Source organism: Pseudozyma hubeiensis (assembly GCF_000403515.1).
Source record: "Pseudozyma hubeiensis SY62 DNA, scaffold: PHS33, whole genome shotgun sequence".
Lineage (NCBI taxonomy): Eukaryota > Fungi > Basidiomycota > Ustilaginomycetes > Ustilaginales > Ustilaginaceae > Pseudozyma > Pseudozyma hubeiensis.
Window position 1 is genome coordinate 152,539 of NW_012133815.1, and position 21,472 is coordinate 174,010.

Consider the following 21,472-nt stretch of genomic DNA (forward strand, 5'->3'; position numbering starts at 1 on the left):
GCAATGAGAAGTCAAAGCACCGAGTAATTGGCTGTCATTTTGTGGTGAATGAGTTAATGGGGAGACAGCTACGGGTGTGAACGATCACTTTTCTTGGGCGAGGGGAGGTACATCTCTATCCTCGTCTGCATTGTCCACGCCGAGCGTCTCGCTGCCCAGTGGACCGTCTGCGCTTCCATGCATTCCATTCGTTTGATCCGCATTGCTTCGTCCGACCATCACTTGCTCCAACTTGGCCTTCAACTCGAGCAGCTCCGCCTCCAACGTCTCGCACCTCCCTCTCAATTCTTCCTTCTCCCGTCTCACGACCTCTCTCTCCTCCTCCACGCTCTTCAGCCGCTCCACTCCCTCCTCTACCAGCCGCTTCTTGTCCCCTTTGAGCGCCTTGCCCCTCTCCACCTCTGCTTTCAACTCCTCCGTCAACCTCTCCTTCTCGCCCTCCAACATCTCACACTTGGCCTCCAGCTCGCCCAAACTCTTCTCCGTAGCCTCGACCAGATACACCATCTCATCCCACCTTCCCAGCAGCTTCTCCATCTCGCCCCTCTGCCTCTCGTACTTCAACACGTCGGCATCCCAGTACGCTAAGCACTCTGTCAATTGTGCGATCTTCTTCTCGTACTGCTCCAACTTGGCCAGCTTGGGCTGGTCGCTCTCGTGTTTCGTCTGCAACTCGAACAGCGCTGAACCCGATTCCTCCAGCTGTCGTGTCAGACTCACAATCTGAGCTGCGTTCTCCTCGGCTTGCGCTTTGAGCTGCCTGGCTTCCGAAGTCCAAGCTTTGCGTTCCTCTCGATACGCTTTCAGTTTGTTGTTCAGATCCGCCTCCCACTGAACGTGGCGTGTCTTGGTGGCAGACGCTTCCGCACGGCACCTTTCCAATTCCGAATGCTGCGCCGCGTTCGACGAGCGAAGCGTACGCACGGTATGATAGAGGTTCTGTCGTTCCGCTTCGAGCGCCGTGTCCGTCACCTTTTCACGGTGGAGTCGTCCAATATGTCGCAGATGCTGCTCTTTGAGGTAGAGCTCGAAGTTGAGTTCGTTGCGGAGCAACAGGTTCTCACGTTGAAGGAACGACATGTTGGATGCATCGCTGCCAAGACTGCTAGCGGCCGCGGTGGACATGGTCGTGTCATACGACGGGATCGCCCGGAAAGCTCGTTCGCTGGATGCTGGTTGAGGCGTCGACGTTGGATCGAGGGGCAGGTGGCTCGATGCCAAAGGATGCCTTCCGGTCGACGTGGGCGAGAGCGGCGTTGCAGGGCTCGTCGAGTTGTGATTGGACTGCAACGACGACAGCGAGCCGGAACGCGAGCGTACGCGAGCAAGCGAAGCATGCGTGGCCGGAGACGCCGGCATGGATGATGGCACGTGCGAAGCACTAGAGCTGCCCATCGCCGTCACAATGGCAGGCGTCGCCGCCGCTGCAGCGCTAGCAGCCGGAAGCAACCTCGACAGCGTGCCACTCGCCGTCATACCGCCTGCTGCTCTTCCATGTACCGGTGCCGTCGCCTCATCTAGTCGTTGCGCAGCAGCCCCCATGGGCTGCGTCGTGGACCCAAAGCCCAACGGTGTGGATGCGCTGATGCTCGCAGCCTCAGCTGCCGTCGTAGAGGGCATGAGCGGTGCTCCCGATCGCAGCGATGCGTACGTGAGCAAGATGTCGTCGGGATTGACCGAATGAGGCAGTCTCTGAAACTGTCGGGACGCCGATCCGCCAGGCGAAGAAGGATGCAACAGAGCTGCAGCGCTGCGTCGTCGTCCCATGTCGAAGCCACCAAGCCTGGCTTCGGATGAAAACACGGAAGCGGTCTCGTCGTCGTGGCCCTCATAGTGGCCGAAAGAGCCACCTCGCTGTCGCTCGGCCTGCACAATGTGCGAAGAGTTGACGTCGTGCCACTTGCCCAAAAACAGGCCGAGACATTCGGCGTTGATGTCGGCCGAATCGTGATCCAACCAGCGCTGCTTGTCGGTCAACTCGGTCTCTGCGTCCATGGTGATGATGGCGGGATGGATGGTGTGTCGACGGAGGATGGGATCCGAGCGACTCTGAACGGCGACCTCGTCTATCATGTCCTCCCAAGGCCCTTCGAAGGGGCTCTCAAACGATGCTTTGCGCAGATAATCGATGGGCGAACGCAAGAAGCGAATGACGTTGCACGGGAAAAGACCGTAGACGAAGGTGAACAGATGCTCCGCGTTGGGTGGCGTCGACATGGTGGTGTCGAACGACGATTCGAGGCGGTTCCACCGCAAAGAGGGCTTGATGTTGAGGCGCTTGCTCAGACGATCGATCTCGGTGAATTCTTCGTCCTTCTCTCGGCGGATTTCTTGCAACTCGGGATCGTCACCGACGCGGCTCTCCCAGCCGTGACCCAGACGTCTCCAGTCGACGATGCGCGCAAAGATGCTGAGGAGTGTGGGTAGTCCACCCGCACCCCCGTTGGCGATCCAATTGGGAATGTGGGGAATGAGCATGATGAAGGCAGTGACGCCGATGGAGACGCAGGTGGTCGAGGTGTCGAGCTGAAGCGAGAGGATGAGCATGCGTGGGAGCGCCGTCGAAGTGATGTGGTAGGCGTGGATGGGATATAGGCGCAAGAAGGTGGAGAGCAGGAAGAGGAGCGGAACACGAGCAGCTGGATCGTTGAACGACTCGGCGATGTGGTGGAAAAATTCCTTGGGTCTTTCGTTGCTATAGACGAGAAGGATGGATTCGAGGTTGCCCTTCCAGACGATTGCGCCAGGGTCGCGAATGAGCAGGCTTTGACTGAGATCTCTCGCGACGCCGTGCTCATGGCCTGTGGTGCCAGGCTTGTAGGCGTCCGGAGCGCTCGAGCGCCTCTGATCCCTATAGCCTGCGTCGTCTGCAGCGATGGGATGACTTTGCTGTGCTGCCTCGGCGAGGTAGAGGTCGAGGATGCGTTGGGTGAAGCGACGAAAGGTGTCCTGACGTGATCCTATGGATGCGGAGCGACTGCCGGGAACAGAAGCCGCGTTGGCAGAGGAGCTGCGTGGCTGCTGCCGAGAAGGCGAGGAAGACGAGGACAAGGCTATTGGGGCGGCGGCTGACATGGGATACGGTGCGGCGCGGGCCCGACGTGGACTTGTGCCAGATGCTGGCGATTCGGCAGAGGGCTCGGCGGGCGGAGCAGCAGGCCAGACTGGGACGGGAGAAGGCTCGTCCTCGTAGGCAGTGGTCGGAGCAGCGACCATGGCACGGACTACGAGCTCGCGAGCGCGGTTGGCGGTGATGTTCTGTACGGAAGCATTCTTGAGCAGAGGACAGAGAACGAGATCCCACCATTCCATCACGATGGACATGGGTCCAAGCAAGGGCATGGTAACGAAGAGCACGTCGACCAAAGCCGGGAGCTTGTCGTGCTGCTGCGTCTCGAGCTCGGATTGGAGCAGAGTCTGAATGGCATCGTTGATACGCACCGAGATCTGTGACCGGATCTGAGCGGAAGGAGACGGGCCTGCTGCGGGCGGATGGTTCGCTTCGTCGGCTTGGGCTGCGGTCTGTAGGGTCTGAGCCTGTTCCGCGACGGCTGACTCGATGCTGCTGAGGATGGAGTGCCGTTTGGCCTCGTCGGTCGCCAAAAGGGTCGAACGGATCTTTTGTATGATGTCCTTGAGCCACGACTGGATAGCTCGGGGCAAGACCACAGCAGTCTGATGGGAGAAGGAAGGAGGCGGCATGGCGCCGAGTTTCCCGAGCGGAGAAGCTGTGGCTTTACAGATGACTAGCGGAGGCGACCAGAGATGTTCTTTGGCTGGAAAACACTACGGACGAAGGGTAGAAGTCGAGATGGGATGGAAGGTAGAGAGTGGGACGAGTTGACTGGTGTCTTGATAATCAGAGTATCGGCAACCTTGACCGAAGACGGCCGACATTGAGAACGAAAGTATGCGACAAGGCGGGCAGATGCGAGAAAGCGGGGTTGGTATGCGTTGGAGACGAGCAAGTGGTGCTGCAGAGTAGCTTTGTCCGAGGAGAGAGCGTCGGACGGAGACGCTTACTGGGAAGACATCCTAGTCTTTGAGCCGGAGCTTTGATGCGAACGATGGAAGGGCGATGGTGGTGGAGACGAGGAAAACGAGGGATGGAAACAGCAGCAAGAGTGAATGCAGAGCAAACGAGCGACGTTGCTGCTGCTGCTGAATGAGGTGCAGTGCAGCCAGAATGGCTATGCCGAAGCGGCGTGGAGGAGTCAGAAGAGTCACTTCTCACGCAGCCAAGTCTGAGCGTGGAATTGCGTGCAGCCAGTAGCCGCCTTGCGCGAGCTTAACATTCATTCGCTTGCAGTTTTGCCAGGCACACCGACCCAGCACGAGCCTGGATTGGAGCTGACTCCGCCTTGTAATCTAAAAAAGCAAAGCGAGGCTGCACACATGCATTTCGCATACAATCAGCAAGCCATCTACTGCAGGCCACCTCATTTTCGGAGCTGCCCGAACTGCCGTCGCCGATGTGTCGGATTTCCCGGTCGAGCACTTTTTGGCATTCATCAACTCTATCTGGCCGGTGTCTGACTTGACTGGAACCGTTGCGATTGCGACTGGCCGGGACAGATCTGGCAAGTTTGTTCAGGGATGCCGGTCCAAGCTTGTCAGGTTAAGCTCGCAAGCGATTCGCATCCGCTGTGTTGGATATCGGTTCCGTTCTGTCACGCGACTGATGGCCTGCTAAAGTTCGTGAGACTGACAGCAGGAGAGGTGCTTGACGTCCCGTCCGTCCAGAGTGCACGCGGAAACATGAGAAGCCCCTTTGCTCACCCACTCTGAGTGCGGTTCTGGCAGGCTATCCGTTGGACAAAGTCAGTACCCCTGTAGCAGCTCGACACGATCTCGATCTTGTATATGCAAGCCGTGCATTTCCCACTTATCGCGCATTCTGATGCTGCAGCAGCCTATCAGAATTCTCTCCCATAGCATTCGAGGCTTGCGAATCGCTGCTACCATCAACATAACACCGAATCGTATCGATCGTTTGCGACTGTACTCGTTGCACCATTTTGGTGCCTGATTGCGATCCTGGAATCTCGACGATGCTTGTGTGGTTCCATGCCCTCTACCGGTTGCTACCGCGAAATGCTTCATGTCTTGAGCCCGATGCTGACCGCCTTCGAATGCACATCTCCGAGTACTGCGCATCGGCTCAAAACGAGACAGCCTTGTTTTGGGGACACTTTCGCCCGCACGTCATTTACAGTGAGACATGAGCAGACCTGCGCGATCTTCCGCAAAGTTGGACGCGATCCCGACAAGTGGTCGTTGTATCACAAGCCAAGGCACTGGTTCGATTTCCCCGCACTTTCGAACCCTCGCCAAGCCCTTGCATGTCGCGATCATCGCTCCCTCGCTCGCTCTCCCGACAATTCGGTCACATGAGCTCCGTGATCTTCTTTCACAAGCTCATCCTCGTCGCTCAGTATGCAACCGAGCATCTTCAGTTGTTACACAGATAATTTATGCTGAGCAATCAAAAGTATTGCATCAATCGCAACAGCGCATACAGAGTCGTACTAGTACATACACATGAGACCCAATCATGAGAACTCTCGAATCCCGAGTTTTAGAACTTCTTTCCGTCGTCCGAAGCGTTGTCACGGCGGTCGCCAACGTGCTCGATGCTGTCCTCGTCGTAAGCGTCCCTCACATCGCGCTTGGCCTCCTTCTCCATCTGAGCACCATCCTGTTCACCCGCACCAGGGATCGTTGCCGGCAGAGCCTTTTCAAACTCTGCACCCCTGAACTCCCAACCGAATGTGACGACGATCAGCAGGTATGCGCAGACAGTGCCGAGCAAGATGGCCGAGACCTTGGCGTAGGCAGGGATGAACTCCTCCACGGTGGAAGGAGATCCAGGGTGCCATTTGGGGTTGCGCTCCTTCAGATGGTCTCCACCGACAGTCTCGATCTGGGACGAAGCAGACGAAGCAGCGTTACCGAGCTGGTATGCCAACCCGGCGTACGTAGCACGGAATGCGGGAGGAGCAATCTCGGACAGGTAGATGGGCACAACACCCCATGCACCCTGGACACCAAATTGCAAGAAGAAGGCGCCGGCAGACAGCGCGCTGAAGCTGTGGGGCAGGATCCAAGCAGGAATCAACGCTCCCGTGATGACGACGAATAGGATGATGGTCAATCGTCGTCCGAGGTATTGCGAGAGGTAGCCGGCGAGGAAACCACCAGTGATGGCACCGCAGTTTGAGATGATGGTCGCCTTCGAAGCTTGTTTCGCCGTGAGAAGTTTCGACTGTTGCAAGATGGTAGGGTAAAGATCCTGACTCGAGTGCGAGAGGAAGTTGAATCCGGTCATGAGCAGGATGCCGTAGATGCATCGAAGCCAGTGCGTCTTGAGCATCTCCTTGAGCTCGGTCAGGAACACCTTGGCCTTGCTCTGTCCGACGGCACCCGAAACCTCGCGCTGAGCCTTTTGACGCAGGAACAGTTCCGACTCGGGAAGCAGCAGTCGAACCGCAGCGGCTACAGCGGAGAGTCCTGCGCCGAGGAAGAAGAGGATGCGCCAGTTGTGCGACCTCTGAATCCACGTCAGATTGACCGAAGCCGCCAAAAGGTATCCTACAGCATAACCTTGTTGCAAGATACCCGAAAACAGACCTCTGGGAGCGGCAGGCATGTTCTCCAAGGCCGTGGCCGTCGCCATGCCCCAAATTCCCCCCATTCCAAGCCCAAAGAGGGATCTAACAGCGAGGAACTGTTGGTATGTCTGGACGAAACCAGATCCCAGAGAAAGAGCGGCGATGATGAGGAGGTTGATGACCAAGGGGTATTTTCGTCCGTACCTGTCGGACAAAACGCCGAAGATCGCGGCTCCCACGGAACGGAAGAGCAGTGTGAGGGTGATGGCGGTGGTAATGTCGCGGGTGGGACGATGGAACTGGTTGGAGAGAGCCGTGACGGAGAGCGAGACGGCGAAAAAGTCCCAGGCATCGACGGTCCAGGCGAGCCAGCCGGAGAAGAACATGAGACCCTGAAGTGGAGTGAGCATCAGGGCGAGCTTGATAGGGTTGAGCGGTGCTCCATTACGCTCGATCCTACGCTGCTCCTTGGTGGGCAGCTTGAAGAGGCCGTGAGTTGGGTCGATCATGTTGAACGATGAGGAGGGGGAGGGGGATGATTTTTCGTTTCGCTCCAAACTCCACCGCGTCTTTGCAATGGAACGTCACCGGTACGAGTCGAGTCTTTGAGCCTGTTGGGGTGAAGGAGGTTGCGGGGAAGAACAATGGGGTGTGGAGATGAGCGTTGATGGTATAGGCCTTTATACCTGGTGAGGACTAAGGGGCAGCGTCGAGGGACGGGCAGGTCGCGTCACATGGCCCACTGTGCCTGTGCCTGTACTACGGTCCCACAAATTTTGTACTCCCACTCGTTCGCCCTCTGGCTCGCTCACAGGGTCCGCAGGCGCCACAAAGCCAGGCAAGACAAGAGCAAAAGCACAACAAGATCGAAAAAGGGGGAGGCACAGCGGCCGAACGTCAGCTGGTGCGGAGAAGCGAGGTGGGACAAAAGGCCGAGCCAATCAAGCTTCGAGAAAGGCGTCGCGCATCAATACTGTCTCGCGCTGATTGATGGGGTGGGATAAGATCATCAGTCAGGATATGCCGCGCCCTTTGCTTGGGGGCGACAGAGCTCGGATGCCGCACGCCTGCACATGACGAGCCTTTCGGACTGTATAGTCGGTCGATCCGAGAAATGATGGCTGCCATTCCGCCCAGCCTGAATTTTGCAGAGAGCCAAAACCGCCACGCTGTCTAGGTGCGAGGAACGCTTCGTGCCACATTGCCGTGTTTGTGACTAGTGAACCGCCGCTCCGCAGGTTCAACTGGAAAACCCCGACTGGGAATTATTTTTCTTTCCGCCGCAAATCCGTAGTCCGTCCCGCCGATTCGTGTGCCGCTGCGCTACTGCACGGCAGACGGGTCGAATAGCACGACCGAACGACACTCCCGACCAACTTGACAAAAGTCCAGTAGGACCCCACACAGGACAAGTGAAGGCACAACATGCTCATGTCGCTAGCATTGCCCTTGTCGCGGCGTGTTCTCGCAGTCAGACACGACTCGATGCCCCCCAACTGTTCGAGAACGACCGGCGAGTCACTTCGGCAAGGCGGGGCTGCATGTGGGAGGCAGTCTGATCTCTCGTGGCGGTTGCTGCAACCGACCAATGAAATAATTGAATTTGACAAGCGAGACGGCTTCCTGATGTGTGATCCTCCTCCCCCCGCAGCTCGTCTTTCCAGCGCTTCTCTCCGCTCCGCCCTGGTTCTGTTCAATTTTGACTTTTCGTCTGCGCGCATTGCCGTCGTACAGTTGCAAAACTTGCCTTGCACATGCAGTCGCTCGGCCAAGCGAATGAATCAGGCTCAGCCACAGGCACGGTGCGGCCCAATTAATTCCCCCACCCGGCCACCTAATTCACCGTCCGCTGCCTAACTGATTCTATATCCGTCGAAGTGACTTGCTTCTCTCTGACGGAATGCCGTGGCACCCAACTCAATTTGTTGACCGTCAGTCCGCATTGCTGCACGTATGTTTCCGCGGCAGGTCTAGCCTGAGTTTCAAGTCCAGTGCCGCTGTCTGTTCGGAGGATTTCGTCCGAAGGGAATGCTCAACAGCCCTCTCCGCTCATTTGAAATTGGTCTCGAGCATGGCTTCTTCCCACGCCTCTGCCTGTGCCTGTATCCGTTCGTGTGCGGGTTTGCCAAGTCCTCGCTTGCTTTTCGTCGGAGCTCGGTATGACCCGTTCGGAATGATCCGAACAACTGGTTCGGCAGGAATCGATTCGTCGCGATCAACGTCGCGACCGACCCTGGCCCTTGCCTGCATCAGAGCCTTCGGAGTGAGCAACACGGCACCGTGGGCGCTGCTGCATTTCGGAAAGTCTCGGAAACGATCTCGAATCCGTCCCATGGTCTCGAACAGTACTGCACCCCGCAACACCCCGCACCACGGACTGTTGGCATCGGCGGAGCCCCAAGAGGTGCCTCGCTGCATCTCCACGGCAAGGTGCGGGGAAAACTTGATCAAACTCTGCCGTTCATGCGTGTCGCAAGTCTGGCCTGGTCCCGTTAAGGTGGACACCGCTAACACCTTGTGCTTACGGAGCTTCGCTTTGTGGGGACAGTGCAGCGAGCACCTTTTCGAGATTACCCTTGACCTGAGCGCTAGGAAGCTCGACGATGGGCAGATCGGAAAACAGGGATACGTTGGCAAAGTAGGCGTCGTTGCGCTCCTGCATCTGAAGGCGAGTAGGAATGCAGGTGACATCTGCCAGGAGCTGCTGGACCTCATCGTGCTGGTTGGCAGGTAGTGCAAATTAGGTGCGCGGCAGGGTGAGCGGCACCTTTCCGGCCAAAGCAGGCGAGGTCTGCAAATTGGTCTCGTCGAGCGCCGTCGAGCCTCACAAACAAAAAAACATCATCGCAGATATCGAGCGCTCTCGATGCGAAAGGCTCTCATACGTGCGATGTAGGCATTGACACTGTGGTGAGCTGCGACGGCACTGAGCAGGGCCTCGAGGCATGCGCCTTCCATCTTGCCGAATATCACCGATGCTACTTTGTTGGAGCGAGGAAAGGACACAGTCTACGGGGGATGAACGACCAACAAAGTCCTCCACAGTCACAAAGAAAAGGTCTCGGTCCACCCTCTGTTTCGCTGCCAAACACTCCATCATCGTTATGTGACAAGCATGCCTCGGTCTGGTCTTCGTTCTCTTCGTCAACCGATGTCAGTGTGTCCACCCAAGTCTTCTGTCTGTGTCGGGAACGGTGCAGTCGCGCATTATTTGCGTTTCCTCAACTCTGCCTTCTACCGGTTCATTGTCATGGATAATTCTTCAAGACAATGACGTTTGATATGTACAATAGAGTGAATTGGCACAGACGAAGGGGTCTTTAGCTCAGCAGTAGAGCGGCAGACTTCGGTAGAAATTCTGAAGCTACGTCTTAACAGTCGTTTATTCTGCAGGTCGCGGGTTCAATCCCCGTAGGACTCTTTTTTTTTCCGAGCGGGTGTCGAGACGAGCGGAAACTTCAGACAAGCTCAAGTGCGGAAAGACTGGTCCGCAGCAATACGGTCAAGGACGTGATGTGCGGAAGTACAGGACAGAGATCTGCGGAACGCGTATTGCAACTTCGTGCTAGGAGTTCCTTTCGAGCGGATGTCGAGACAAGCGGAAACTTCAGACAGGCTCAAGTGCGGAAAGACTGTTCCGCAGCATTTTCAAAGACGTCAAATACATTTCACGTTCGTCGAAGAGGCGCTCTGAGGTAGTCGAAGGCTCATTGCGGCAGGCAGTCCTACTGGACACTTCTCACAGGCGTACATAGCATCTCTGAACACAAAGAAAACTTCTTATTGACGACGCTTACAGGACGGAGCAGGAGGAACGACGTCTGGGAAGAGGAGCAGGGAGGCGGGACAATGGGCGAACGGAGCAGGAAGGACGACGTCTTGGAAGAGGAGCAAGGAGGACGACGCTTTCAGGCCGGATCAGGGAGACCGATGTTCAGAGTGGAGCACAGCGAACGGTTCAGAGACTTCTCGTCATGACATTTCCCGCCGCAGGTGATGGTGCTCCTTTAGTGACTTATCCAAGTCGAAGAAGAGCGACGCCGTCCTCGGGCGCTTCGACCTTACGGGTCTCGCGAATGTCGTGCTCAACGCATCGTACGAGAACTTGAGCTGGCTGACCTCGCGCACAAAGTCGGAATCACGCCAGTCGTTGATCGTGAAGTCGACGACGTAGGTGCCGATAGAGTTGACATCTGAGTACGTCTCGGTCAGGAGCCTGTGATAGTTGTGCTTGAAGCGGAAGTCGAACAGGCCGGCCAAGAAGAAATCAACGTCGTCCATCGGGACTTTGAAGAAGGCCTTGTAGTTGAACGGGCCGCCGTAGTTGGTTTTGCTGATGTCGTGGTAGCGCATGGTGAAGACAGCGCTGAAATTCAAGACGTCTGGTGTGAGGACGACAGAGAGGATGGAGCAAAAAGTGCGAAGGACGATGATGGATGGAAGGGAGGAAGGGGAGACGACGAGAGGAAAAGAGCGGTCTATATATGCTTCGTCAGGTAGCTGTTCAGTGCACTTGCGGACGGACAAGAAAGACCTCTGCGGAACGCCGCATTGCAACCTCATGCGGGAATGTGCGGAAAGGGTGCGGGATGTACAATGCTGAGTTATGCTCGTGGCTAGGACACACAAACTCAAGCTCGTTGATACCCGCTCTCCGTCGTCATGCGGGGCCTGAGGCGTAGACAGACCAGCTTCTGACGGCGATGATGCTACGCCTGTCGACAAGAGATATCATCGAACAATTTCACCACTACGAGCACCTCACTTAGCCTTCTTGCCCGCCGAAGACGCCACCGCCACCTTCTTATCATCCTTCTTTGCATCCTCCTTCAAACTTACGATCCTGTTGAGCACAATCTTTCCGCCCTCCTGCTTATCGCCAAATAGACCCAAATCGCCGCTCAGACGATCCAACGCAAAGTAGGCGGTACGCATACCCTGGAACCTGATCAGCTCCTTGCCCACCAACTGATCCGCGCTCCTGCTCGGTGCGCCCGCACCCGCCGACTCTGTCGCATGCGTCTCGGTCTGGCTCCTCGCCTTCTTCGCATCCGCTTCCGCCTTCTCGGTGCGCTCGGCAGCATCCTTTCTCGCCTGCTCTACGCTCTGCCTCGCCACATGCCAGAAGCCGACCTCGACCATGGCTCCACGCACGATCTCGAGCGAATCTTGATTGACGTGGTCCAGGAAGTTCTCCTCGGCCGCAGGGTCATCCGAGGTGAACAGCTGGTGGAAGATGCGCGTCTCGTCCACCTTGACGGGACTCTTGGAAGGTGCGTGCTCTGCCACCCACTGGATGTACGTCTTGGGCTTGGCCGTGCTGGCATCGCCGTAGGTGGCGATGACTTCAACAGGCTCGCCCTGTTCGTTGGTCTTGAACGACTTGCACGTGATGGGGAAGGGAACCTGCAGCAAGCCGACGGTCTTGCCGGGTGCCAATCGGAAGTAGTCCTTGCTGTCCTCGGCGCGAAAGTCGGACGAGTCGATGTAGACGGTGCGCGTGAAGGGGATCTTGTTGATCCCCATCTCGGGCGCTTTGGGATGCAGCGGCTTCTCGAGCTCTTGGTAGTGATCCTCGGGCAGGTTCTCGATGGTTACCTTGAGCGGGTTGAGCACCATCATGAGACGCGGCGTCGAGAACTCGAGGTACTGTCGTACAGCCTGGTCGAATCGGCTGATCTGGATGGTCGACTTGGCCGTCGTGACACCGAGAGCGCTGACGAACGAGAGGATGGCGCCGGGAGGCACACCTCTGCGCCTCAAGGCGATGAGCGTAAACATGCGCGGATCGTCCCAGTCCTCGATGTAGCGTTCCTTGACGAGCTTGAGAATCTTGCGCTTAGACATGACGGTGCCCTGGAGCGCAAGACGGCCGTACTCGGACTGGCGTGGCTTGTACACCTCGAGTGCATCGCAGAGCCAATCGTAAGACTCGCGCGAGAGGATGAACTCGGTCGTGCAGAGCGAATGGCTGATGTTTTCGAAGCTATCGACGAGACAGTGGGTGAAGTCGTAGGTGGGGTAGATGCACCACTGCTTGCCCGTGCGGTGATGCGCAGCCTCGAGCACGCGGTAGGCGATCAAATCCCACATCTGCGGGTTGCCGTTCTCGATATCTTGCTTCATACGCAGCGTAACTTTGCCCGGAGCATACTTGCCGTTCTTCATGTCCTCAAAGTCCTGCAGAGACTCTTGGACGGGTCGATCGCGGAAGCGCGAAGGCTTGCGTGGACCGCGTTCCGGACCACCTCGCTGCTCCTTGATCTCTTCTGGTGTCGAGTGGTCGACATAGGCTTTGCCGCGCTTGATGAGTTCGACGGCGAGATCGTAAAGCTGTTGGAAGTAGTCGCTCGAGTAGGTGACCTTGAAAGGCTCGAAGCCAAGCCATCGAACGGTCTCGAGGATGCTGGTGAAGTACTGCTCTTCTTCTGCTTCTGGGTTTGTGTCGTCGTATCGGAGGTAGCAGAGACCACCGTTGAAGCGGGCGTAGCCAAAGTTGACGGCGATGGCCTTGCTGTGGCCGATGTGGAGGAAACCGTTGGGCTCTGGTGGGAAACGAGTCATGACCAAGCCCTTGGTAGCAGCGAGGTGCTGCTGTTTGAGCTCTGGCTTGATCTGAGGGTTTTCGCCAGGCTTGTGGAGGTTTGCGAGGAAGCCTTCCTTGAACATGGCATCTGGGTCGACGGGGCCGGCGGGTGCTGTCGCTTCCTTCTTGGCATCAGCAGAGGTGGAAGCCGCGGCCTTCTTCTTTTCCTTGGGTGGTGGCGCCTTCTTGGGACCGTATGTGGCGAGGAGTGCAGCATCTACCGAGTTCTTGAGGTCGACGGCGCTTGCCCATCGCATTTCTGGCGTTGCTTTGACGCCTGCGAGGATCGAACCGAGCTTTGGCCAGCCTTCGACAGGGTCGAGTTCGGATCTGTGCGATGCAATGTATTCGTCTACGGCCTTGCGAGACTGCTCTGGGGTCACGACGACGCCTGTGGGATCATAAGCAAGATGCAAAGGAGCGAGACAGGAGACCGTCAGTACGGGCATTCCTGGACGGAGCATCTAGCTATAACGCAGCAGCAAAGGGTCAGATCGAATAGAAAACTGCATGCCATGCGGGAGACAAGTCCCCCTTCCGGCTCTAATACATGCGTTTTGGTTTTTGTATCTCATCCTGTAGGGGAAGCTGCTGTCGGGGTTGGGGCGCCTACTTACCAACACCGCATTCTTTGTCAAAGGCTTGCTTGTCTGGCTCGCCATCGACGGTATCGAGATATTTGTATGCTGCGTTTACTTGATCTGATGAAGTGAGGCTGCCGTCGAGGATGCGTGATACGACATAGTCTCTGCTGTTCTTGTTGGAAGCGTCTTTGGCGGTGGAGGCAGAGATGATGAGCGCTGATGCCTTGGGGTCGATGGACTTGTCGGTAAGGTGGTTGTCTACGATGACGTTTTCGAGTGCGGCTACGTGCTTTGGATTTGTGAGCGTCTCGATGGCTCTGTTGCCGCTCAGGTTGAGCGACTCGAAGAGCTTGAGAAGCCGTACGTTTTCTGGATCGTTGACATCGACCTTGGGCGGCATGCTTGCGGATTAAAGGAAACGGGACTGGGTATGTGGCAGCAGATGCCGCTTGTACGAGAGTTGGCAAGTGCGGGATGTATCGAGGTCCAAGGTCCGAGGGTGTGATGATGATAAGGATGAAGGATGAAGAAGAAGAAGAACTTTTTTCTTTGGTCCTTTTTGCTGAGCAGTGCGCTGTTTGTTGCACACTGAGCTGCGAAATTTGAGATTTGGCTCGAGCTTGAGAGGGTGCAAAATCAGGAATGTGCCCGATCGCGTGCCAGTGTACCGTTCTCTCCTGCGTGTGGCTCGCGCAGATCTACATTCCGGCCGTTATCGCGATCTGCTCTGACTCGTTATCTTGCCTTTGTATGAGATATTGGGAAAATCTAACACCGTTACTGGCAAAAAGAAGTCGGGGCTTGCCGGCCTTGCAGTGCCGCTGCAAAGAGAGAGTAGCTCCGATAAGGCAGGAGCAGCAGCGGCTACTGCAACGGAATGCTCTGCATAGACATGTTCTTACGACCGCCCACACTGAGGGATCCTCGAGATCCATTTGCCTGCAGAGGGCGTTCAAGCTAACACACTCGAATGGGCTACTGCGATGTCGTTCTAGCCTCGTCAGCCCGCAGAAAGGGGCCGTGGAAAGATGGCCCACAAGCCACTCATTCGGTGATTGTTGACACTATGCGAACAGTCGAGTTCAAGGTGTGATCGAAGAGGTCGGATTCCATGGATCTCGTTGATCATTGTCGTTGACCGACCATGATGGTTTCAGCCACAGTTGCAGCGTGAGTGAGACACATGCTTCAAGCAAGGCTCGACCTTGGTGCAGCTGCGAACTCACTCAATTATTATAAATCATTAATACTTTGATAAATGCCATTTTGCCCGTTCACGCTTTCCCACCAGAAACGAGCAACGCGACGCTCGCCTCTGGCAAATTGGAAGGAAACACAGCGGGAAGACGGGGAGAAGAGCGGCACCTGGGCACAGTTCGAAACGCGTACTGTGCGTAAATGATTGTCTGCCGGTGGAACAATCAGAAAAGGGGAAAGAGTCGCGACCCAAAGCGAAACCTTAAAAAGTTGAAATGGACCATTTGCACCACGACGAACGAGCCACCTTCCGTCCACTATGATCCTAGAATTGACACAACCAAGAGCTTGTGAGCAAGGGTGAAATGATGCATACATGGCATGGACCGCGAGAGATGAATGCCGATCAAGGTTGAGGTGCTGTATGCTGTCACCACAGCGACGATCAAGTCTCGAGCGAGCGTGTGTGGGTGTGTCCGACGTGTGCAAGCGCTAGACGAGGGCTGTGGTGCTAAAAGGTCTCAGTCAGAGGACCCCTTTGTGTGCTTCTTGTGGATCCATCGTCTGCAGCAGAGCGCGTTCTTCTCATCGTTCTCGTCTTGGGCGTTTCGCCTTGATCGCGTTGCTGCACATCCGCCCTTTTTCTTCGACTTTTTTTTGTACGCCGCCGCCATGCAACACGGGCTCCGTCCATGCCCTTTGTGCGCTCAAGCCTCTCTCTTTTCCTTTCCAGCGCCGTCGAGGCAACAGCCTAATTTAGAGAGATGTCAAGGAGAAAGCGAGCTTTTGCTTCGTTCAATGCGCCGCGAAGCCTAGTCTCTCTGCTTCCCCGCCCTTGTCCTTCCGCCTCGGCTCCTTCGGCCCCTGCGACTGTGTGGTGTGCGCCTCTGTTGGAAAGAATCGCAATTTCTCCATTGCCGTCGTCGGTTGCTCCCAATCCTCCTTTGTGGCTGCCGCGACCATCGCCCCTTCCTCTCACCACCTTCATCTCCATCACTTCCCTAGCATCGACCCATACACGTTTGGCGTTCGTCCCGCCTTTATACCAATCTTCCCTCGTCATCCTCCCATCTGCCGTTTGCATCCGTCACCGTTCGCTTCCGGTCCCTCTGCCATTCCCTTCGAAGCACGCCTGCGCAGCCATCATCATTTCGAATCGATCCGGATCATCGTTATCACTCTCTTCTCTCGAACCAAGCGCGCACTCCTTGTTGTCTGCGTCAACCACTCCGTAACCTCCTCCGGTCAGACCAAGTCTCGTCACGAACAACCCTTCACATCGCATCTGATCGCGATCCTTTCTCCTAGCACACACCTTGATACCCACCCGCGAGTACAGTTGCATTCAAAATGGGTTGTGGAGCTTCCAAAGTAGACAAGGAGGGGCAGGCGCGCAACGATGCCATCGAGGCGCAGCTCAAAAAGGACCGCATGGCGCAGAAGAACGAGATCAAGATGCTCCTTCTCGGTGCCGGCGAGTCGGGCAAGTCCACCATCCTCAAACAGATGAAGCTCATCAACCACGGCTCCTACTCTTCAGACGAGCGCGAATCCTACAAAGAGATCATCTTTTCCAACACAGTCCAGTCCATGCGCGTCATGCTCGACGCCATGGAGCGTCTCGACATTCCACTCGCAGACGCTTCCAACGCACCACGCGCAGAGATCATCCTCGGTCTCTCGCCCAGCATCGAATCCACCGTGCTGCCCAAGCAGGTCGCCGACGCCATCCACGGCCTTTGGCAAGACGCAGGCGTCCAGGCGTGTTTCGCACGAAGTCGCGAGTACCAGCTGAACGACTCGGCAAAGTACTACTTTGACTCGATCCAACGCATGGCCGAACCCAACTTTATGCCTACCGACCAAGACGTGCTGCGATCGCGTGTCAAGACCACCGGCATCACCGAGACGCACTTCAAGATCGGCGAGCTCAACTACAAGCTCTTCGACGTCGGAGGTCAGCGTTCCGAACGCAAAAAGTGGATCCACTGCTTCGAAAACGTCACCGCCATCATCTTCCTCGTCGCCATCTCCGAGTACGATCAGCTGCTCTACGAAGACGAAAACGTCAACCGCATGCAGGAGGCCCTCACACTCTTCGACAGCATCTGCAACTCGCGCTGGTTCGTCAAAACCTCGATCATCCTCTTCCTCAACAAGATCGATCTCTTCAAGCAGAAACTGCCCGTCTCTCCCATGGCGGATTACTTTAGCGACTACACCGGTGGTGCCGACTACAACTCAGCTTGCGAGTACATCGTCAACCGATTCGTCAGCTTGAACCAGAGCGACGCAAAGACCATCTACACGCATTTCACCTGCGCCACGGACACGAGCCAGATCAAGTTCGTCATGTCCGCGGTCAACGACATCATCATCCAGGTCAACTTGAGAGACTGCGGATTGCTTTGACGGAAGCGGCGGCGGTATACGGTTAAATCATCATCCCAGCATTTTGCATTTTTCGTTTCTTTGTTCTTCACATTCTTTGATACACACCAACACATAGGCATTGTCAGAAGAGAGGCAATTTTTCCATTTCTATCTAAGGTGGCTGCGAAGTGTGAATGTCTGTGCGTAGAAGACGGAGGGGGGAGAAGCAGGGAGTGCGTTGGCATGGAGTCATATCGGAGGTTCCGATGACACTGCAGAAGGCACGGCAGCTGATTGACGACTGAGAACCTTCGACTCTTCACCTATCTTGTCGTTCGCCACTCGCAAACACACACCACGAGGGAAAGGAGCACTGCGCATCGGAAATCCATACCACCAGACACATATCACACGAGATACAGGGTATCCACAAACCTCGTAGCCAACTCACCCACAATTGCCGTGGCGCTGACACCGCTACCCAACCCGTACAGCGTAGCCATGCTACCCTTTTGACCCTTGAAGCTGCTCCTCGCGTGTTTGACGGCCTCCTTGAGATCGGCGATGAACTCGTTCACCACGGGGATCGTCAACCGCGTAACGGCGATGTGGATGGCAGGTACGTCGCCGGAGAGACCGTTCATGTGCCAGCCCTTGCTGGACATGTGATCGCCTACGTCGTAGATGCTGACGCTTCCCTCTGCGGCGCTGGCGAAGGCGATGACCGAGACGAGCGGACGACCGAGCACTCTCAACTCGGGGATCTCGCGTTCGATTCGAGTCGTAATCTCCTTAGCCGCGCCGACAATGTCACGGCAGGACTGCGTGTAACCGGATTCGCCGAGCTTCATGAGTGCCGCCCACGTTCCAGCGATGAGCGAGCCAGGTCGAGAACCGGACAGCGTGGGTGTGGCGTACACTCCGCCAGGCCAGTCGGTCTTGACGTAGTACTGGAATCGACGCAGCTCGGCGGAGCGGTAGAGGATGGTAGAGAGACCTTTGGGACCGAACCCGTACTTGTGCGTGTCGCAACTGATCGACGTGACGCCGTCGATGCGGAAATCGAACGGTTCAGTCTCGAAGCCAGCCTTGTCGAGGAAAGGCACGAGGAACGAGCCGAGGCAGCAGTCGACGTGAAGCAGAATCTTGTGTCGTTTCGCCAGCTTGGCGAGATTGGGAATGTCATCGATGATTCCGTCGGGGAAGTTGGGTGCAGATCCGACGAGACCGATGGTGTTGGGGTTGATGGCTCTTGCAACACGTCCTACTTGCACCTTCCTCGTCACAGGATCGACAGGGATGTGGTGCACCTTGATGCCAAAGTATTGACCAGCCTTGTCGAAAGCAGCATGAGCAGACACGCTGACTACCAACTCTGGCTCCTTGATTCCCTTGGTCGCCCTGGCCCATTCTCGCATGGCCAAGCAGGAAAGCAGAATCGACTCTGTACCACCGCTCGATGTTGCCCCCACTGCACCGGAAGGAGCGTTATACATCTTCAACACCATGCTGACGATCTCTGCCTCCATCTTTCTAACACCTGGGAAAACATCGGGATGCAGAGGATTGCTGACCAGGAACTGCTTGATGGTATCCGCCAACAGCTCGCTGAGATCATCGCCGCCGTGGTAGACTGCACCCGACACCTTACCTCCCTTCCAGACCATCTGACCATCGCGTTGCTGCCAATCTGCCTCTACGATCTTGCTGTCTACGCCGGCCTCCATGATCTGCAACTTTGCGAGCTCGGCCCTGATCCATTCGTTTTCCTTGCCGAGCTGTGGCAGTTGGTGGTTGGTCTCGAGATGCGATGGTCGCGGTACGATCTTGGCTTCCACCTCGGCCATGGCCGTGTCGAGCTCGCGTTTGACTTTGCGCTTGGCTGCGGGGGTCTTGAGTAGAAGTGCGAAAGCTTTGGCAGAGACGAGACGGTAGAGCTGGTAGAGGGTTTCCGAGACACCGTAGGCGCGAAGGTGTCGGAGGATGCGTGTCGAATAGCGGTAGACGACGAGGGCAAAGATGGCATTCTTGGCGTTGTCGAATGTAGCCAGCATCTTGAGCGCCGAGATGGCGAGGCTTTCGTCGGCAGCAGCGACGGTGGATCGCTTCTGGTGTGGTGAAGAGACGGAGGCCATCTTGGCAGCAGCTGCCTCTCGAGCGGGTGTTCGAGCGGCCATGACGTGGTTCAGGGCCTTTGACGAATGTGATTGTGCTTGTGAGGGGTTGTGAAGTTAGTGTACGCTTTGAAGGATGGGTGAGATGGAGGCCGGTAGAGCTTGAACCAGCGACCCGTCGAGCAGATATACTGAAGAGTGTGGCAAAGAGTAGCTTTGAGACAAGGTGGGACAAATGACGCTGCTGGATGTGGAATAGGAGCTTGCAGGAAGACTCCGTCGTCTGGTTGATAGCCGAAGCCCGCTCGCAGCTTACTTTTCCGTTTCCGCGCCGCCACTGCAAGAATACGCCCACGTTTCGGCTGGTCCGACTATTTTCGGCACTTTGGCACAGTGAAAGCTTATTTTTGGATGATACGCACCGGGAGCGGAATGCGCGATACGCCGGCCTGATACTAAACTTAACAATAGAAAAGCGAACGCGCGATTCGACCTATTGAGGGGCCATGCCGCCTTTGCAGCCGCCGGCGCTTGGAGGCGTGAACCACTTTGCATTGTCTGTCTCTCTCGTCGCGATACACGAGATCCGACAGTTCGGCTTTCTGATCGGCTTGTGCCATGGTAGGACGGGTGTTGCAGTCCCGGAGCTTTTCTTGATTCGATCTGCGAGCTGGTCGGTGCAAGCGCTCTTCAGTAGCGGGCGCCGGAGCAGCGGGTGCCGCGGAAACAGGCTGTGCTACCCCCCACATCAGTCTATAGCGATTTTCTTCTCGAGCCGCCGTCAGATGCTCATCATGATTTCTTCGAGATGCTGTGCGTTACAGCCGGAGTTGTAACAGTTAGTAGGGTCTCGGCGAAATATCGGCGATCATCGGCAGCATTTGTTTGGCGTGCGTGCCAAAGTGGAGGCGGAGTATACTGACTGAGCATGATTGATACAACACTGTCTCGAATCCCCCCGAAGATTCCCTACCTCTCCTCTACCACACCGACGCATGCTTCATACAGCCTTGCGTCGACACATCACAATGTCAGCTACAACGCTGAGCCTCGAATCCAGAGCCAAGTTGTCGGATGGCAACCTCATCCCTCGTCTGGGCTTGGGCGTTTACGAAATGACTGACAACGAAGCTTCCCGCGCTGTCGCTTGGGCGCTCGAAGCTGGATATCGTCACTTTGACTGGTGAGCTTTCCGCTTCCACCTTCCGTAGTGAAAGAGGACCGTGCGACTGATAGATCCTTTGTCGTGTGAATGAAACAGCGCCGAATGGTACTACAATGAGCAAGCCGTCGGCTCGGCCATCAACCGTTTCCTCGAGACCCCTTCCTGTCCGATCAAACGTTCCGACATCTTCTACTGCACCAAACTCCAATCCAACAACGGCTACGACGCTGCCAAACGAAGCATCTCTCAATCGCTTCAAAAGTGCGGTCTGGGATACATCGATCTCTACCTCATCCACAGTCCCTACGGCGGAAAGGCAAAGAGGCTCGAAAGCTGGAAGGCCATCCAAGAAGCCAAAGACCAAGGTCTCATCAAGGGCGTCGGTGTCAGCAACTACGCACAACGACACATCCAAGAGCTACTCGACTCCAATCCTAAGCACAGACCTACGATCAACCAGTGCGATCTTCACCCTTTCATGGCTAGGTTGCAGCTCGTGGAGTTCTGTCGATCCAACGGCATCGAGATGGAGTGTTGGGGTCCGCTCGTCAGGGCAGAGAGGTTCGGTCATCCGGTCATCCTCCAGATCGCCAAAAAGCACAGCGCAACTCCTGCTCAGGTCCTCATTCGCTTCTCGCTTCAGAGAGGCTACATCACCATCCCCAAATCCGTTTCCAGGGACCGCATCAAAGAAAACGCAGACGTCTTCAACTTCCAACTCGACCAGCCCGATATGGATCAGCTTCTCAGTCTCGACGAATACCTCGTCACCGAGTAAGTATCATCGACCAAACATCCAGAAATCTGTCGGAGATCACATGCTGACAGCTTTTCGCTCCTAT

The 21,472-nt window shown here is 56.2% G+C and overlaps 8 protein-coding genes and 1 non-coding gene across 9 annotated transcripts; 4 read left to right on the forward strand and 5 right to left on the reverse strand.

The window, feature by feature from the left end:
- Window positions 1-84: 84 nt before the first annotated feature.
- PHSY_003313 (hypothetical protein) lies at window positions 85-3,702 on the reverse strand (the record flags this gene model as incomplete). The annotated part of the gene is made up of 1 exon (XM_012333934.1): window positions 85-3,702. The coding sequence occupies one exon, from the start codon at window positions 3,700-3,702 to the stop codon at window positions 85-87; it is 3,618 nt and encodes a 1,205-aa protein (XP_012189324.1).
- A 1,876-nt stretch (window positions 3,703-5,578) lies between these two features.
- PHSY_003314 (hypothetical protein) lies at window positions 5,579-7,120 on the reverse strand (the record flags this gene model as incomplete). Its single annotated transcript, XM_012333935.1, has 1 exon — window positions 5,579-7,120. One exon carries the CDS (start codon window positions 7,118-7,120, stop codon window positions 5,579-5,581), a length of 1,542 nt encoding a protein of 513 aa, XP_012189325.1.
- A 1,664-nt stretch (window positions 7,121-8,784) lies between these two features.
- PHSY_003315 (WD repeat-containing protein 46) lies at window positions 8,785-9,345 on the forward strand (the record flags this gene model as incomplete). Its single annotated transcript, XM_012333936.1, has 1 exon — window positions 8,785-9,345. One exon carries the CDS (start codon window positions 8,785-8,787, stop codon window positions 9,343-9,345), a length of 561 nt encoding a protein of 186 aa, XP_012189326.1.
- Window positions 9,346-9,452: 107 nt separating this feature from the next.
- Window positions 9,453-11,174, reverse strand: PHSY_003316 (hypothetical protein; the record flags this gene model as incomplete). Its single annotated transcript, XM_012333937.1, has 2 exons — window positions 9,453-9,620; window positions 10,677-11,174. 2 exons carry the CDS (start codon window positions 11,172-11,174, stop codon window positions 9,453-9,455), a joined length of 666 nt encoding a protein of 221 aa, XP_012189327.1.
- Window positions 9,926-10,032, forward strand: PHSY_007612. Its single transcript has one exon. It is a non-coding gene; the product is annotated as a tRNA-Arg (tRNA).
- Window positions 11,175-11,372: 198 nt separating the features above from the next.
- Window positions 11,373-14,181, reverse strand: PHSY_003317 (glutamyl-tRNA synthetase; the record flags this gene model as incomplete). The annotated part of the gene is made up of 2 exons (XM_012333938.1): window positions 11,373-13,588; window positions 13,815-14,181. 2 exons carry the CDS (start codon window positions 14,179-14,181, stop codon window positions 11,373-11,375), a joined length of 2,583 nt encoding a protein of 860 aa, XP_012189328.1.
- Window positions 14,182-16,328: 2,147 nt separating this feature from the next.
- Window positions 16,329-17,390, forward strand: PHSY_003318 (hypothetical protein; the record flags this gene model as incomplete). Its single annotated transcript, XM_012333939.1, has 1 exon — window positions 16,329-17,390. The coding sequence occupies one exon, from the start codon at window positions 16,329-16,331 to the stop codon at window positions 17,388-17,390; it is 1,062 nt and encodes a 353-aa protein (XP_012189329.1).
- Window positions 17,391-17,758: 368 nt separating this feature from the next.
- Window positions 17,759-19,486, reverse strand: PHSY_003319 (hypothetical protein; the record flags this gene model as incomplete). Its single annotated transcript, XM_012333940.1, has 1 exon — window positions 17,759-19,486. The coding sequence occupies one exon, from the start codon at window positions 19,484-19,486 to the stop codon at window positions 17,759-17,761; it is 1,728 nt and encodes a 575-aa protein (XP_012189330.1).
- Window positions 19,487-20,493: 1,007 nt separating this feature from the next.
- On the forward strand, window positions 20,494-21,408 carry PHSY_003320 (potential aldo/keto reductase; the record flags this gene model as incomplete). Its single annotated transcript, XM_012333941.1, has 2 exons — window positions 20,494-20,648; window positions 20,727-21,408. 2 exons carry the CDS (start codon window positions 20,494-20,496, stop codon window positions 21,406-21,408), a joined length of 837 nt encoding a protein of 278 aa, XP_012189331.1.
- Between the last annotated feature and the right edge of the window lie 64 nt (window positions 21,409-21,472).